Source organism: Stigmatopora argus, chromosome 7 (genome assembly GCF_051989625.1).
Source record: "Stigmatopora argus isolate UIUO_Sarg chromosome 7, RoL_Sarg_1.0, whole genome shotgun sequence".
Lineage (NCBI taxonomy): Eukaryota > Metazoa > Chordata > Actinopteri > Syngnathiformes > Syngnathidae > Stigmatopora > Stigmatopora argus.
Genome location: NC_135393.1, coordinates 12,749,783 through 12,768,446, shown reverse-complemented (window position 1 = coordinate 12,768,446; position 18,664 = coordinate 12,749,783). Strand labels below are relative to the sequence as shown.

General features: G+C 40.3%; 1 protein-coding gene across 4 annotated transcripts in view; it reads left to right on the top strand.

Moving 5' to 3' along the window:
- The window catches only part of lcor (ligand dependent nuclear receptor corepressor), a 45,106-nt gene extending 29,468 nt beyond the window's left edge, over window positions 1-15,638 (top strand). For 3 of the 4 annotated variants that reach the window (XM_077605019.1, XM_077605020.1, XM_077605018.1), the window contains 2 exons: window positions 1,586-1,661; window positions 2,947-5,702. In XM_077605019.1, coding sequence (XP_077461145.1) covers window positions 1,586-1,661; window positions 2,947-4,108 — 1,238 coding nt within the window. In that variant the 3' untranslated portion in view covers window positions 4,109-5,702. Of the gene's footprint in view, window positions 1-1,585; window positions 1,662-2,946; window positions 5,703-15,497 lie in introns of those variants that run through there. The other variant, XR_013301006.1, reaches the window with a different exon arrangement.
- The last annotated feature ends 3,026 nt before the right edge of the window (window positions 15,639-18,664 follow it).

Here is an 18,664-nt window from a genome sequence, read left to right as displayed (position 1 = left end):
TTCAAGTTATCCAGTAGTCATGCACACCCAAACTTCAGTCTCTTGTGTTCTGTAGCACTATTGCTTGACAAAGTACTGCTTCTGATGTTTTCTTTCATGCCATTTTGCGCTTCTATCTCATACCTTTGCTTAGTAAACATGTAAGTAACCAGGAAAGGGAGAGTCTAAAATAAATGTAAGATGATGTCCAGCAGAACTATAAATCAAGGTATCACTATGAGAACATTCACCATTAATATTATTATTATTGTTTTTAACTTTCTGTTTACTACATTTGTTTACACAAGCGTTAATCCTATTGTTGTTTTTCATTACAGTAGCACATCATCTCTTCTTTTTTGGTGCGATTAAATTGCTAAAAGATGAGTCTAACGATAAGCCTTACCTAGGTAGAAGGGCATAGCATAGCGGCTGTATGGCCCATTTAAAAGCCGCACGCCTTGCCTGCATGGGTCAGCAGGGTCAGCTGCACTTCAGGGATTACTACAGACGGCAAACACAGGAAGAAAAACAGCATGATAAATAAATACACATCAGAGCACTTTTTATAACAACATTGTTTTTGTTTATTTACTCCAGATGTGAGGTGGTTTTTTTGTGCGATTTGTTTGTTTTTTCAACCAGTTTAGTATACATATTTTGGGCATGTGGGAGAAAACTGGCAGAACCAGGTGAAAACCCACCACGGATTGAACTCTCGATCACAGAACTGCAAGCCAGACTTGCTTACCACTCGTCCACCGGGCCGTCCATGTTTTTTATGATATTGGATTAATTAATTCTATTCCAGTTAGTATTTAAAAACACAATGTTGGCCATATTTGATGATCTTTCATGGCCTACAGAATGACCTCAATTAATTAAATTATTGTATTACAACAAATTTATTTATACATTACATATGGGCATATATATGTAAATACTGGTATTTTATCGTCACGGTTTGATTTACAGATGGACCTAATGTTACATTTGATGGGGACCCTTTACTCTGCTCACATCTCGTTTGCGCTCCTCTGTCACTAATTGGTGGTCCACGGCTTTATGATTGATTGATTGACTAATTGATGAAGGGCCATTGACTAATGCTGCCTAATATAGTCTCCACTAACAAGCTGTGAAGTGATTACAATTTGAAAAGTCATAAAAGCCAGTTCTCCAACTGACAGCTAACCGAGGAAACGCCGTCACCTTCGCAGCAAGACTGCAAAGTTATTGAAGGAACTTTGTCAGACTCTTATTTTGAAAAAGTCAAAACTTCAATAGGATGTGCATTCCAAACCACTTGGGAGGAGAGACACATTGGGAAATGCGGCTCCCAATTACATAAAAAAAAGTTAATTAGCACATCTGTCCTCGTCGTATCCATAGTTCTAAAGATTCCAATTATTTTTAGCTTAACTAGGAGCTTTTTTTTCAAAATCTCCATATGTTATCTGTACTAAAAAAGCATATACAATTAGGACAAACAAATGAAAAGAACATGTAGTTTAAATAATGTCATGTGGATTTTATTTTGACTGAAAGGGGAAAAATATTGACTTAAATTAATTGGAAATTGGATATCTTTGTGTGGTTTCTTTAGATGGTGTTTTGGATCTTTCCACGAAGAAGAACCAGAGTGACAAGCAGGGCTTTTCCTCCCCTCATGGACTCAAAGGGTAAAAATCACACCTTACCTCATCACCCATCATTCAAAAAAGTATTTTATCTTGTCATGAAAAACAAATATGTAGTGGTGTATTCAGGGGAACTCTGGACATTGTCGTAAATGTTCCAGAGAGAAAACATTCAGCAATATTTCAAGCCACCTTGATAGGGGAAAAGTGCTTCTCTAATGTCCTGATTCCAAATGCAGCACAGGCCCTAATAGGACAGGAGTCAGGATCTGCCTTGCGGGTCTTCATGGGTTTTTGAGACCCGAAGACCCCTCTAGGCCCCCCTAAGGCACAGAACCTCAGTGGAATTCTCTAATGACTTTCTCATGAAATATTCACTTATGGATGGATTGCTATGGCCTATGTTCACTGCCTCACTCAGCAGGTTGATTGCCTGTTAGAAACAACAACAACGGCAACATACCGGATGCAGCGTTAGAAATTCACCGGACCTTGGAACACATTAGGGCTTTTACTTGGAAAGTTTAGCACTGCTTCCAAAAAAATTCAAGTTGCAAAACCAGTTCTGGAACAGATTAATTTTGTATGTAGAAGTACCACTGTACTGTAATTTATTTTGCAGTCATAGAAAGTCACAGCAAAAGGATGATTGATTTGTATCAGCCTCAAAAAGTTTTTTTTAATAGATGTTCACTTTTATTCATCTTCCATACCGCATATCAAAACAACAAGAAACCCCTACGGGTCGGACGGGCTCCCCTTGTGGGTCGTACTTTTGACTCCCCTGCTAGAGACAAAATGTTTTATAATTTCATCCTCATATAATCAATGTTTTCTGTGAGAGCGATGTTCTTCTTCCTCCTCTTATTCTTTTCTTTCCTCCCCCTCTTCTTTTTCTGCTGTTGCCATGGAATCCCTTTGCATCTTTCGTCTGGCCACAGACACATTATAATGGCACCGCAAAGCAGTCTGTTCATTTGTTGTCAAATTTGCATTGGTCCCACACCCCTCTCGCTCTCAGTCGCCCATTCGTCTGAAATACCAGATGTTCCTGAAGCCGACAACAGTGTTATCTCCCTTTCTAGTTCTTAACTTAGCTTTTGAATCGGTTCTATGTATGTATAGTCCATCAACGAGCTCTTGAGTAAATTCCATTCTTGTATCATATCATATCTCGTCAGATTTTCTACTTGGTTCTGGATTTACCTGGTCACTGACAGATTTTGAATTTGAATTTGTTGTTGACATCTTTATTAAGCAAAGCGTGAAGTCATGACATTCTTTAACCAGAAGAGATCTGACTAACTGGTGGCTGTCCTCTATACAGGCGCTCCGTGAATATGGACGCTTCCATAAAAGTGGACCGTTCCATAAAAGTGGACCGTTCCGAGCCGGATGCGGACGAGGACGATGGCATGCTACAACAAAGCTTTCAGGATGGCCTGCGGGAGAACTTGATCAGCTCCTTTAAGCCGTCGCTAGCCCGCATTAAGGAGGAACTGCTCAACCAGAAACACCGGCTTCTGAACCAGCCCGCTGCACTGTCATTGGCCAGTTTGGAGTCAGCCGGTCTCCTCAATCACAGCCAGTCGCACTCTTTGCTGGGCCAGAAGGGCTCCTCATCCTTCTGGGGCAGCAAGGCCCACCTGGAGAGTCTGATTAAGCTGAAACAGGCCAGCGGGGCGCTGAGCGGGACTTTCGGTGACCTTAAAGACCTGCCTACGTTCCTGGAGAACCACCACAACCACCACGGAGCCTTCTCCTTCAAGAGTTCCCTTCTTCACCACCACAATCAGGTCTCCAAGGCCCAGCGTCACCACCACGATGCCAAGCGGGACCACTCGCCCCCAGTTGACCTGAAGATTCCGCAGGTCCGAGGCATGGATCTCTCTTGGGACTCTCCCGCCTCCGAGCTGTACGGGTATGGCGGAATCGGAGCCGGCGGCGGAGGCCTGAACGAAAACACATTGAGCCGGAAGTTGAGGGCCATCCTGCCCAAGCAGAACCGGCGGGGTGGTAGTTTAGGAAGCCTGCTGGACGGCGCAGCGGACTACTGGACCGCCGACTTGGAACACTCCGCCTCCGGGCCGGCGTACTCTACCTCGGACATGGAGGGGGACCCCAACTCCAAGCAGCCGCGAAAGAAAAGGGGGCGCTATCGGCAGTACAACAGTGAGATCCTGGAGGAGGCGATCACCGTGGTGATGAGTGGCAAAATGAGTGTCTCCAAGGCGCAGAACATGTACGGAATCCCTCACAGTACCCTGGAGTACAAAGTCAAGGAGCGCATGGGTACCTTAAAGAACCCCCCAAAGAAGAAGCTCAAACTGATGATGAAGATGGAGTCAGGTGGTCCTGAATTCCCAGGTGACACAGAGAATACAGCTTCTGTCGACCTGAGCCACGTGGCCGGCGGCGCCGCATCCCCCTCACTCGGGCCCGCTGAGCTCAAGGTGGATGTCAAGGAAGAGATGGAACCCATCGGTTAAAATGAACCTCACCGTCCTTCTCCAGAACCACGGGGCTTTATTTGTGCCAATTTCTTTTGCAGCATCCTGGCCCAGCACAAATGCAGGGATGAAAAATCAAGATGGGTTCTCGGAGAACAACCACTAATCGGAAACGTTTTTGTTCAGATTTTTGTACCCAATACAAACAACTACAATTTGATGAGATTTACTCAAGCATGCGAAGGAGCAGAGAATTTCAAATTCATTTTCCTTAAAATTTGCAGTCAATTATTGAAACCGAAAAAGACATTTTGGAAATACTCTTTCCATGGGAATTAACTGGGAATTGTGGGTAATTTAATAGCAAAAATTCCGATCTCAATTTTAAACAAAATTGCGGTTTGTCCGAAACTAATATCCTTGCAAAATTGATAGCCCGCACGCCGGGGTGTTACAGTACAAGACGATTATTTTAATTGCGCAGATGTTAGAAATGCAACAGCGCGTAACCTGAAAATCTTCTGTTGAGGCCAGTGTGCTTGCATAAAATCCGTTTTATTTAACCGGGATCCTGCTAAAATATATTTAAATTTCCTCTAAAGACCTCCTACCTTGTAAATTCCTGATTTATTCCCATACATTTTCCTTAATTCCCATGGAGTGTTTCCTACTTTAAAAATTTGTGGAAATTTGAAGCCCTAATCCCCTAGATCAACAAAAACCTTGAAAACCAACAACGCCGCCCCTATCGTTTCTCTGAACCTGGATCCTACTGCATATGTTTGCAGACTTTTGGGGACATTCCAATCTGGGATAAGAGACAAAAGGAGTAAGGGGGGGATACGGTTGCAAAATTGGAAAGTGACTTTTGTGTACTTTTGAATCAACGCCGTCAAGAGTCCTCGTCAGGGTTGTGAATCGGAACCCACCTGCCAGGTAGCCATGATGCTTTAACTCCAAGACCTTTTTTTTCCTGCCCGCGATGTCCCGCCGAGTTCTGCGCGGAACGAGAAGACACACAAAAAGTCATTCAGGGATGCATGTTTGTGAGTTTTGTGACAACTACTGACTGGTGAGATCATTATTTTCCTTCTATGTTTTTTATCTTTTTTTTTTTCTTTTTTCTTTTTTTTGGTTTTGCTTTCTTTTGCACTACACTTTGGGTCCGGCGCTCTGGCGGACCAGGTTACCTCGGCATTGTTGCCCTCGCATCATGCACTTAATACGGTCCGTCTCACAAGCCGGGTCGGGAGGGCCCGCCGACGCCGCTCACTCCAGGTCCGATTACGGATCCACTGCAGCGGCGGCGGCGCTACCTCATGGACCTCCATCAGTGTCCAACCACGGAAGGTCATCGCAGTTTTGGCCTTTCGGGTTGGGCCTGAAGCTCGGCTGCTATCCACTCAATGAGCCCCTGCTCCTATGCTAATGTCTTAGCGGGGCCTTGGCTAATCGCTTTAGCTAGCTAGCTATTTAGCTACCTAGCCTAGGATGAGCCTGGGATTCTTTGCTAACGTATGTTTTTTTTTTTCCTGTTTTCCTATCTGTCTTCTAATCAAGCTCATCTAATCGAGTATCTCTCCATCCAATTTCAAGTTTTCAAGGCAGTTTACTACGACAATGTGCATTTATATAAGGCGGGAGGGAGGGCTGGTTTCATATGCAGTTGGGGTGGGAAGGGTTAGCTGTTAGTCAGATTTAATATATTATAAATTATTACGACTGAAAAAGCCAATTGTTTCTTTTCTGCTGGTTGTGAACTCAGGGTGTAACTGAGACATGGCTTTCAAACGAGACTACTTAGCAAAAGCAGCAAACGACGCGGTGGCTAAGCCGACCTGCCACACATTGCACCGCAACTCCAACTAAAATTTGATTTAAAAACAAACAAACACTCCCAACCATCCTCCTACTTGTGCATGTATAGTATAGTAGCCTGACAGTTCTTTGGGGGCGGGGGGTGAGGCGGAGCTAGCTTTGCCACGCCCACACCACTTAGGCCCGCCTCTCGCCGGGGGATGGGGGGGAGTTGTGGGTAAACCATCACTCAGATTATAGATGGAAAGAAAAAAAGGCTTTTGTTTGCAGTCTTTTGTATGGAGCCTCAGACGTGATATGGGCTAAGGAATTGAATTGTGGCTTCAATCTGAATGTTCCTACAGGACCGTTTCCAGCTGTGGTACGCAACGTATGCTCACCCAGATGTTCAAGTTGTTCATTGGAATGATGTCAAACCTAGAAATAAGCGTTCCAAGTGCACAAAAATAACGTGATCAATCTGTATGTGGGATATTTGCACAAAGATATATTTTGCAAATGAATATCATTCAGGACATTTGGGGACACCGTTGCGCTACAGTTCATAGGGAACGGTATTAAACTCATAAATAAGCATTTTCTTTCCATACTATATCTATACTGTACTTTAGCCACAATTACATGTTTCCTATATCATGTCTATAGGCTCTATAACTTTTGTTGGTTAGTTGATGTTGTTTTCGTTTTTATTTTTTTGCTAGATGTTGTTAGCTCCGGCGATGCCTATAGTTAAAGATATCTTTTGAACCTGACCATTAACTCCTCTAAATGTTCTGTAAATGTATTTATTTGATTGTTTTCCTAGAAAATGGCATGCACCGCTTTAGTTTGGGGCTTTTTTTTTTTTACATGGGGCTCGCGCTCTTAGTTCTATTGAATATTGATCCTGTCCAGTCAATTGATGCTTATTTAATTAGTACCACTCATCTACTTGTTTTATACAATCGCTCGTGACTTAATTGGCAGGCAACTGAGAAACGAAATCTTGCATGAAATGCAACCACACTTTGAACAATGCCGAGCATTTGAAGTGTCTAAAAAAAAGCTTCCAACCAGCGACCTTTCACTGCTATGAAACAAATTGGCATCCATTTTGTTTTTAGCATGGAGCGCATGAATTTGTGTTTATTTAAAAAAAACACGCACAAAATTGGCACTTATTGTGCAGATCTTTGCATGGAAAAGATAGCAGCACTTATCTCTTATTCTTTGGGGGTTAATTAATAATGGCAATGTGCGAAAAGGGTTAATCGTGCAACCATGAATAAAACTTTAGGTGTATGAAGGTAACTGCAAATCAATTAAAAACAGTATTAAATAAGATCAAAACAATATTGAAGTCGAAAAAAATGAAATAAACAAAAAAAAATGCACTGGACCTTTTTGAAGTAGTATTATGACATATTTTTTTTCATTCTGAAAATGTTCTTAATGGAAATTTTGCCCTTTTATAGACTAAAACCAATTAATAACAAAATTGGCAATGAATCATTTTGCATTAGTGTTTCCATTTTATCCAGAACTGGATTTCAAACATTGAAAATTTGCAAAAAATTACATATTTCTGTCCGTTTTTCCTTAATCCTTCCCAAGCAAAAATGAGATCAAATGAGACAAAAATACAAAATCTATACATTTCAATATCCGTTGAGTTTTAAAGCCTCTTAGGAGCCCCCTAGTGCAGGTGTTGAGCTGGCTCAGACATTCGAAGAGCCCACTGGACTCGGGGGTGCATGCCATTTCTTTTGATGTTGTCCAGTCTTGTTTTTTGACTGTCCTCCAATCCCAACAAAAAACCACAATAATGTCCTCAACATGCTTAGGACATACGAAAATGATAGCAGGATCAATGTATTTGTACAAAACACGCTGGCTCTCATGTTGAATGTAGAAAAGAACGGTAGCCTTCATTACTGTAAACGTCTCAGGATGCAGCCGGTGGGATGAGGGCAGCAATATTAGTCAGTCGGAAAAAAAAACTCACATAACTACCTGAAGAAGATGGACATATTTATAGATTATATGAATAGACTAAGAAATATGATATATGGACCACACGTTATACCTCAATCTCACTAGAAGGACTTACTTGCCGTGCCTCGTACTTTGCTCTATACTAGCAATGGGAAATGTATTTTTCCATTGCTAGAACTTTGTATTTTTTTCTTTTCTTTCACATTTTTTTTTTCAAGTTTCCTCCCTCTCCATGAGGATGAGGTGTCAAGTGTCTGACTGACCAATATTTGCCACCATACCTCGATTTTTTTGTTTTGTTTTGTTTGTTTTTCAGTTTTTTCTTCTATTTCACATACTCAACCTTAGAGAACTCACAGGGCAGATCCTACAGAACGTTTTGGGTATCTGCGGTTGTCGGGGGCGACGAAAACTAACTCCGCCTTTTGTCTGCCTGTGAAATCCGAGATGGGAATATGTGATGCTTTCATGTTGTACGTGCTTGGTTCAATAGTTTTTTGGGTTTTTTCGTGTTTTTTGTATCCGGGACTGCCAGAAAAAGAAAAAAAAAACAGCGATAACCTCACAGACACCACGTAGGCTATCTTGTCCGCACCCGTCATGGTTGTTTCCTCTTGTGGTTGTCGTTGGATACCTCAGGTCTGACCACTTTATCGAAGCAGCTGATTGTACAATAGCAACACACACAAACGATGAAGAATCAGGACTTTTAGTGCCCCTACTTTACAGATTTTGAACCCTTTTTAAGAGACCCTCTGCCCCTCGTTCATGTTTTTTGTTTTCCTTGTTGGGGAAAAAAACAGAGTTTTGAAAAGTCAGGTTTGCTGTGAATAAGCGCCGTCTTATTCCCTCGAGCACACACTCATACGCGTGCACGCACACGCAAACATGCACACACTTGTCGTCAGGTAGCCATATGTCGAGTGGGCGGATTCAGAGGTTTAATTGCACGTCTCGATTGGAAGAAGGTAGTAGGCGCGTTTGCTCCATTTGTCGCCAATGCTTCTGTGAACATCTTTGTCCTCTGCCTCCTTGATCCCACACTTCTCAAATGGGGACGTGTGAGCAATGTCTTTTAAAACATGGAAATGACACTTTTCTGACCGTCATAGTTAAAAAGCAGGCATAGAACTTATAAAACATTTCATTTTCTAAACTAAGTTTCACCCCTTTCATGCATTTAACACTTTTTAGTATACCTCATCACCTGTTCTCACACTAATGCTGGCAAGTGGGAGGCTTTCATACCGAATAACATCACTTTGCGGAAACAAAGAGATGGCTTCAAGCTGTTTGTTTACTGTACCGTATAACATATAAAACATGAGATAAATAAACTTTACATATATGTATGAACACCAAAATATTTCGCCAAACCTTTTGACACAGGTCCACTATAATAAGAAATGCAATGGCAGGTTGTGTCAAGACTTTGAATTTGGAATTGCTTGGATACTGTAAAAAAAAGCAGAGTGGAGAAAACACTTAGACATCTTAGAGGAAATAGCAAGGAACACTGTATTAGTTCCACCTTTCACATGGATTTAATAGCTAACAATCAGCTTGGGCTATTTAAAGCTAATAGAGACGTTCAAACCTGGGACGCTCAGTAAAATGTCAAAGCGATTGAGCGATCGCCTTGTAGAAAGCTAAATGCAGACCTTAAAAGGTCAACGGACCCTTAAGAGCAACGGTTTGAGGTTTATTTTTTTTTGCCCTCAGGAGAATGCTTTTTATTTTCATGTGATAGAAAAAGTCTACAAAAACTTGGATCAAAAGCTGTTCTTTCAGCACGTAACCCATGAGCGCAAAAACAATTTCAAAACCTTTACTACTATTGTTATGACCCATGACAACCCAATTGGAAAAAAAAATGTTTTAGTTATTGAAACTAGTTATAATTAACAAGTGAAAGGCAGTTGCAGAATTGTGCACACTTACTATGATGTGGCTGTGCTCAGATTCAAACTGCACACCACGACTATTTTGAAGTGCCTCTACTCCTGTTAACACGCATCACATATAGTTTGTAAGCAGACATTTTTGTTTGCTTGGCGACTAACATTGGCTATTTGGAAGTGTTCAAATTTCAAATCATTGTTGATAGGATAATCAGAACATCATAATAATTTAATCTTGCATCTCAACTGTTTATTATTCCTGTCTTGAAAGACTGTACAAAGCATTGAGTTTGAATTTCTAAAGGTTATTGGTCACACTAATGTTGGAAAACATGAGCAGAGATGTATCGACATTCCATTTAAATTGTAAATTGGGATTGCATGGGTGTAAGTGGTAAAAGTTTTGGAATTGGTGCAGGATTTAGTGGGCTAAAAAGGAGCTGAACTACCGTGTTTCACGTGTAAAAATTCAACTGTCTCGTCAAATTAGTCAGAAAAAAACATGTTTTATTGTCTTTAGACCAAGAATTCTCAAAACAATTCTGACAATTAAGGAGTGTGCTTCTCTTGTGATCGTTAGAAGGCTTGCAACTGGTCTATGACGGTTCGCAAGTGTGCACTCCACATCACTAGACGCTCACTCCACAACTAAGAACACTCAACAAGGCCTGAGATTTGCTTTGATTTCAAAAGGTCCGAATCGAGCTTTGAACAGGCTCAACTGGCACAGCTCCAAAGCTTTGAGGGCTATCACCCAGTCCAAGAGTTTGAGCTTGATTTAGTTAGGAGTGCTTAAAAATATGACATAACATAGGCTTTAGATTTGTCTTTATATCAGAGCAAAATATCATTTTGTTCACCGTTTAAATTTGTGTGAAACCTTATCATTCTGTTTTCTCTGCACCTCTGGGAAAATGTGTGTATTTGGCTGCCAAGTTTCAATGAACAATATGCCGTAACTCGACGTTACTTTAAAATTATGCCAGTTTATGTATGAAAGCGTTATAGAAACATTTTGGACCGTTTGAAGTTCTCCCATGACGGCTGCTTGTCACATTGCAACTTAAGATACGTTAAATTCCTTTTTTTTTTCTTCCATTTCTGACGTCTGTTCTCATAAACAGTCCAATCCCGATGTTTTGAAATTCAACTTGGGTTTTTCCCATATGCTAATATACCATAATTCAATTCACAGTTAGCTTCACATATATTTTTGTAATATGAACGTCTACGCTAAAATATCGGAATTAACAAATAACCCAAATCTGGCATCACGCTATTGTGGTGTGAACTTTGCATTTGAGTTGTTGAAGAAGGCTTGCTTTTATGTTGGTTTTGGGTTGAATGAGGACTATGTTGCTTGAGATGAGTTTTTTTCCCCAGCATTACCGTTTGATTGTAGATAAAGTTGGATCTTCAGAATCTTCTAGACAGTTGTGAGGGATTCAATGACCTGGACAAGTGAGCATGTGAACAGGCAAATCAGGTTTAGGTGAATTAAAGCTAATTATGTACTCGGTGGAGGTAAATACGACATTGCTCATGCTATTCCATCCCGAATCATTTCATGTCCTAAATTCTATTCTCTGAGGTCGAAGTGGAAATTGCCTAGAAAACGTTTTTGGAGTTCATAGTCGTGGCAAACGTTCCACCTTATTTCCTACTAGGAGGTGTGTCTCCTGTCCGGAATGTTCTTGCTACCTCAACCTGGTCAGAAGTGTCTTGTCGCTCAGGAACCGTCCATCTCTTCTGTTCTGCTTTCTAGAACTCTTCGATTTTATTTATATTGTGCAATGGAAAATGGTAAATCGGTGCCCAGCCCTTTCTGCCTTTTTAGTTTCCGGATTTTCTAACAGAGGCTTTGTTGTTTGACAGCTCCAATGAACGACATGCAAGTACAAATATTTAGTCAAAGACTCAGTCGTTCGTTGCTGAGTTTTGGCATTTTTTTGGCCGTTTTTTTCTTCTTTGCTGCTTGATTAATTGGAGAATCATTGAAAAGCCTTTGACATTGTGGGTGTATGTGTTTATTTTTCTGGCCAAAAACTCTTTAGTGCTTTATGAACCGCTGCGATTGTGCAACTCCATAGTACATCATTGTTAAGACCTCACCTTCTAAAAGATCAGACTCAAATATCAGGAGATATTTTGGGATATCGCAACAAGTTTTTGTGCGTTTTGTTTGTTTTTTGGTGTACGCAATAGAAAGTATCAGAAGAGGGAACACGTTGAATACCTCAGAAAAGCAATTGTGCGAAGAGAATTTCACATCATCTTGTCTGTGTTTGTTCTTGAGGTTTTTTTGTCGGCGCTTAAACTAAATAATTGATAATTGAAGGGTTTTTGGATATCATCTTTGAGTTGAACATTTCTTACACATAGAGGACTATAATATCTTCCCATTGAAGAATTATGAGTGCAAATACAATATGATAGGGGTTAGGATTAGAAGAAGAAAATAAATTAACAAATGACAAGGCTATTTTGAAATCAAGGTTTAGTGATAAGAAAAGTCAGCTTTGGATTTTTTGGATCATCATGATGATCACCATCACTTTGGACTTTTTGATAATTAATTCTATGATGGAAGATGATGTAAACAATAGGGTTAAAATGAAAACTGGAAAAACAAAAACAGGGCACAATTACAAACCTACTGGGAAATATTCCCAGACAGAATGCCAAAGTGTTCTTCCTCTTCCATAGAATTTTTGTGCCCAGGGGTTAATCCTTTACACGGTATTTGAATATCATCTAGCATAATAGCGTCCACAATGTGAGTATAGTATAGTCACTGAAAACAAAGAGGATAAAATCATTTTTAACTCTATGCGCCAATTAATCCTTTAACCTTAGAGACTCTATAGAAATGACAAACAGCAACAAGATGATGGCGATTTTTTTCCTAGCATGTCGTCTTTTCCAACGGATCATCATCATTCCCTCATCTCCTCATGTCCGCATTGCAGTGATTCCTGCCAAGAGATTATTCCCACATGCTATTTGGGATCGAAAGTGCACGTGCACATTCATTTCGGCATTCTGTATACCTCTTGATCCGCGTCAAGTGAATGTAAACACAACTAACCTCCGACACTCGCATACACGTAAAATGACACAATGTATATTTAAGAAAAAAAAAAAGAATTTTAAAAAAAGTGTCTAATTGTCCATAGAATAAAGTTTTATCTTGAAGCGGGAGAGGGCGGTGCCTTTTCCGGGAATAATTCAGGGAAAACATTCTGACAGTTCCGCGCAGTATGTTCACGTCTCGGCGTCCAGTCACTAGTTCCTCCTTTTTGAAAACTCTCGGGTTATAGGGGTTTTCGGTTTTTATGACGTCACACGAGGGGCTTGAGGACGCTTGTATATAAAAATGCTTTACCCTCGGAGTCTCTTTTTCCTCAGGCCGAGCGTATGTTTTGTTTTCTGTGTTTTTAACGACTGTTGGACCGCGCCAAGCGAAGGTTCTGCGATATGTTTGCATGCCGGTCGGTGTAAATAAAATATGCCCCTGTTTGCCCATTTTGTTTGGAAAAAAATTGTTCGGGAAAACGCAACGCCATTGGAAACAATCCGTTGAATTTTTATTTCAAGCTCTTTTGCAATCATTTTACCCCTGGTTGTGTATGTGGCGTTTGTTCGTATGCAAGACTTTTATGGACTTGTTTTAAGTCAGCGTCCATTTTTTTTTTTGTAACTCAATCGGAATAAAATACATTACCCAGAAGCCCTCAGGGACCCTCACAAACCTTTTCAGGTACTATTACAAGAAAAAGTGTAATGGACCACTTTGCTTCTTTTGACTTTTTCACGATTTGGGGAAAAGATATTTGCTTTCTGTGTGCTTTTTTTTCAATTTATAAATTGAGATGAAACTTTGATTTGGACCTCACCCACCAGATTTTGTCTGTAATTAACAGCACTATGTCGTCGGTTTTGTAATTTCACAATTTTGTCGTTATCGCGAGCACACCTGAGTTTCGGAAAATGTGTGTATCGACAGATTTTAAATGTTTTGGTGTAACTAACAGTCAAAGGAAATATTTCCCGCAGTTTTAGCTAATACTTCCGTCATTCCTGCTCTGTTCCGATTTTTATCATTTTTTACTGACTCCTACCAATTCCCTCCTGTTTGTGCTTGGAATGCTAATTTAGCTACTTCTAACATTCCCGTTGGTTAACGTCGACAGCATCGAGCAACATCTGCGCTCTCGTTAGTTTCACCCCTGAAGTTTTTTCTTCTTCTCCATCTTGTCGTCTCGTCGTTACGGGTTTGACGATATGATACGTTACGAATACCTCATTCCATCCGCCCAGGCGACCCCAGGGGGCGCTGTGCCGATGCTCAGGACACCCAAGCACCCCTTCCACACTGTACCTCATAACGCACGCACGCAAACACACACACAGGTTCTCCAAAAAGAAAAAAAAATCCCCAAAAAGGACCTTCTTCCTTTTTTTCGATGCTGTTTACAGTTGTATGGGAAATAATATACTTTCAACAAAAGTTTTTTTCTCCCGTTGTCTTATTTATGTTGTTTTTGTACCTCTTTGTGTGACTCGTAGACTTCTGTTCCGAGAGTACGTCAGCACTTAACGTCACTGTTTGGTATCAATGATTTCTGATTGATTTCTAATTGATTGATTGAATGCTCTGTTTCCTGTTTTTTCGGCTACTGAAATCCGCGTGAACAACAGTAAAACGTCTCACGTTGTCTTATGTTTTTTTTCTTCTTAACTGTTTATTTTGGAGACAAATGAAAGAAAACAAATGCAGGATGCTGATTTTTTAAAATCCCTTTTCCTATTTTGCGCCGCTGATTAGATCTGTCTTTGTGCATGTGTAAAAACGTATTATTATTATGTTATCTCTCTTCAATTTGCTAAGAATAAGACAAAACTGAAGAAAAAAAAGCAACATTTCACATTTCAGCTGTGATGTGGTGTAAAAGGTAGTATTCACTGGATGCTAGAAACTTCTTTCAAAACCACTATTCTTCTAATAAATTTGGTTGTCAAAATATAACAAGTATGTCTTCCTCTCATGTACTGTTTCCCCCCAGTAACACTGAGATTCATTCACATTGAAAGAGTTTAGCATATTATCGTTTGACTTTTTACTGACAGAAAATGGACGAAACTAACATTATCGCATTTTTTTTTCCTGGTGCAGATCACGTTCATCTGTGTGTGTGTAAACGTAACGTCTGACTGCACTTGAACGCCTCTCGGAGCCCCGAGGAGGAAAGACGATGGGCGCAAAAAGACAAATAAGTTTAGAGGGCAGAGAAAGTATAGGAAGAAGTAGGCCATCCTCCCCATCAAATATTTATTTTTTCACAGCGCCTCGGGCTCCGAAAGGCCTCGCCGCTCTCCACACACTGTACATACATATAAAACCACAACACATACATCACACTGAAATATACTGTATGGCTGTATAATAGTTACAGTACACTGTGCATGCTGTTTGAAAGGGAGTGTGTTGGGTATAATTATACATATTCCATCAATTTATACATGTTTTTATGTACTCTATTGCATAGGAGTCAAACTCAAGGCCTACCACATCATTTTTTTTGTACCCCGTGAGTGTAAAACGAGCAGCAACTCCATGTTTCTTGCGATAATAACATTTAATTAAAATAGCAATATTTAAATAAATAATAGAATATTCTGTTGTTTTTTTAAAGAAAATTCCATTGATAATCTTGTTTCTTTTTTATTAAAAGGGTGAAGATTAGCGTATTGCTGGCAGCTTGGTGGAGAGTGTCGCCGTCACGTCCGCCTCGCAGTTCTGAGATCGAGGGATCAACCCCCAATGGGTTCCAACCTTCCTGTGGTGAGTTTGCACATTTTGTGGCTTTTCTCCGGGTACTCCTGTTTTGCTGGCAACCTGGTGGAGAGTGTCGCCATCACGTCCGCCTCGCAGTTCTGAGATCGAGGGATCAACCCCCAATGGGTTCCAACCTTCCTGTGGTGAGTTTGCACATTTTGTGGCTTTTCTTTGGGTATTCCTGTTTTCTCACACATCCCAAAAACATGCGTGCTAGGCTAAATTGCCCGTAAAACGTGAATGGTTGCGCGTCTCCAGCACCCCCGCAACCAGCATGAAGATAAGTGCTACAGAAAATGAATTAATGAAAGGATTAGTGTATTAATTTCCCCTCTTTTGAATATAAAAGAATGAAGATAACCCCCCTTCTTTTTTGTTTTAAATGAGCAAAATGAAAATAAATGAGGAAAATAAAATTGTTATTTGCTAGGCTTAAAAAAGGATATGAAAATTATGAGGTTTCTAAGTAGCTTTCAAATTAGCTGTTAAATATGCATCATAACAAGCAAAAAAGCATCATTTTGCTTTTATGCGAGTAGATGTAAAAAAAAATTAAATTTAATGTGATAATTTTTGTATGTGTGCTCAGTAAAGAAGTGTTGTCAAAGGTGGTCATGAGTCAGTGCACATACAAACCTAGCATTTGATGACCTTTCTGTCTCTTTGGCTCTCACACGCTGCGAGAATGTCAGCAGGCAGAACAGAGTTCAGGCACCCCACGTTTGCCCACAGCAGGTCCTCCGCCGCCTTACTGATTAATGACCTTGCACAGTGCCTCTCCTCAATTAACACTCACTCGCTGCGACACACGCGTTTTATTTTTTTATGTCGACAAGAGAAGTTGGAATCTTTCAGCAATGAAGTATTTAAATCCTTTCAGGGCCAGTCATCGCTAAGACGTCTATTTAAAAGTTCTCTTCTTTTATATGTACTATAGATGCAAAGAAACCGTTATAAAAAATAAATAGAGTTTAAGTGGTTATTACATTTTTCAAAACATCTTACAGAAGAACTTTTTGCCATTAGAACAAAGCTATATTTCATTGAAAAGAGTGGTTGGCCTCACAGTTCTGAGATCCAGGGTTCAATCCCCGGTTCAGACTTTAATGTGTGGAGTTTGCCTTTTCTCCCCGGGCTTGCCTGGGTTTTTTCGGGGTACTCAAGTTTCCTCCCCCCTCTCAAAAATATGCATGATAGGCTTCTCTTGTTTGACCCAGGTGCTTGTATTTTTTCATCAGCCTCTGTCTGTGTATTTAAAGCCCGGCACTTTGTGGGAATATTGTTTTGTGGTTCCCATTCAAATGATTCATGTTTTGTCTCTTCGTTCAGTGTGCGTCTGCCTTGTTTAGTTTTTAGTCTCCCTTGTTTAGTTTTCATATTGTTAACTTTGTCCCAGTTTTGATTATTTTTCATAAAAATCCTAAACTGTGCACCAGCACTCTCCTATCTCTCCTCCCCAGAATCCTGGGTTTGACTTCGCTGCGCAACCGAGACAAATTCACGACCGTATGTTGCAGCATTGGTAAGTAGAGCTACCACTGTATGCATATACGTATATAGATTATGTTATGTTTTCCGCACTAAAATGCCTAGAAGAATAAAGTTAATCCGAATTGGTGGTAGCGCAAGAAAAAAAATGAAAAGTGGGAAAACCCATTGCTTGATGCTTTTTGGCCATTCTCTTCCAGAAGATACTTTCCCCTCCTCCTCTTTTTCCAAAGGCGCTTTTGCTGTCAAATTATTCGTGTTGCCTGCGGCTCTCCCACAAGGAAGAAAGAAAAATCCCTTCCCCCATCTTTTCATTTCATCTCCCCCTTACACCTCTTTTTTTTCTCTTTCCTTTCTCCTTCTCTTGTCCTCACTTGGACTTATTGCTGTCTGTGCTCGTGCGTATATGTGTCCATGATGGGCACCTAGAGAGCACTAAGCATCATCTGCATTGACTTTGTCATATCAGTATTTAAAAAAAGAGGTAAAACAGTAATGTTAGAGGAGGAAAACGGTGACTGGGGTAAGCAGGTGTATTTAGGATGCCACAAATGCATGGACGTGGAGAACGGAAGAATTTAAGGCAGATAAAAGTGATATTTGAACTCCGATGAGTGTCTATTGACATGACAACTAATAATTTTGGTGCTGGGGGGGTTAAATTTGTAATCAGTAATCCACAACACGGAGTTATTTTTGTTGCAAATGACAAGGAAATGATGTAAAAAGTTAGAAATCAAACACTGGAAATGAAACAGTGTTAGAAAGACTTCATTACAAAGAGTAAACTGCACTAGTAGCCAGACTAGTTAAGATGTCATGAACATGAATATATGGGCGAGGCAAAAATGTTTGTATGCATATATATATATGTGTGTGAGTGCATATTTATGTGTGAGCAGAAGTGTAGGATGCAGGACTGACTGCTTTGCCTGCACCCTTCCTTTGTGCATGATAAGGCATACGGGGCATTTGGCGTGGTGGGGGATGTATATTTTCTTTTATGAGCGCAGGGGGAGGCATCAATCACTCATTAAACGCCGCTGCTTGCTGCTAAGACCCGCCCACTTTGACTTCAACCAATCTTCCCAGGGACAGATGAAAGAAGAAGCAAGGAAATCCACATACCCTCTCATTATTGTCAAGGTAAGAATATTTTTGTGTATTTTTTTCTTAAAAAATTGAATGGTTTTATCAAATTGTTTTCGACAAATTTAAGTGGGTAGTTGTGTTATACATTAGCTAGATGAAGCTGTGCTAAAGGAAATTTAATTCATTCATCTGAACCGCTTTATCCTCACTAGGGTCGCGGGGGGGCTGGAGCCTATCCAAGGTGACTCCAAGCCAGAAACTCCCTGAATCGGTGGCCAGCCGAATAAACATGTATAGTAAGACTTTTATTTTATTTATTTTTACAAAAAATGACCATGTATAGTAAGACTTATTTTTTCCAAAAATGACCATGTATAGTAAGACTTTTTTTCCCAAAAATATGACCATGTATAGTAACACTTATTTTAAAAAACAGACCATGTATAGTAAGACTTATTTAAAAAAAGTCCATGTGTAGTAAGG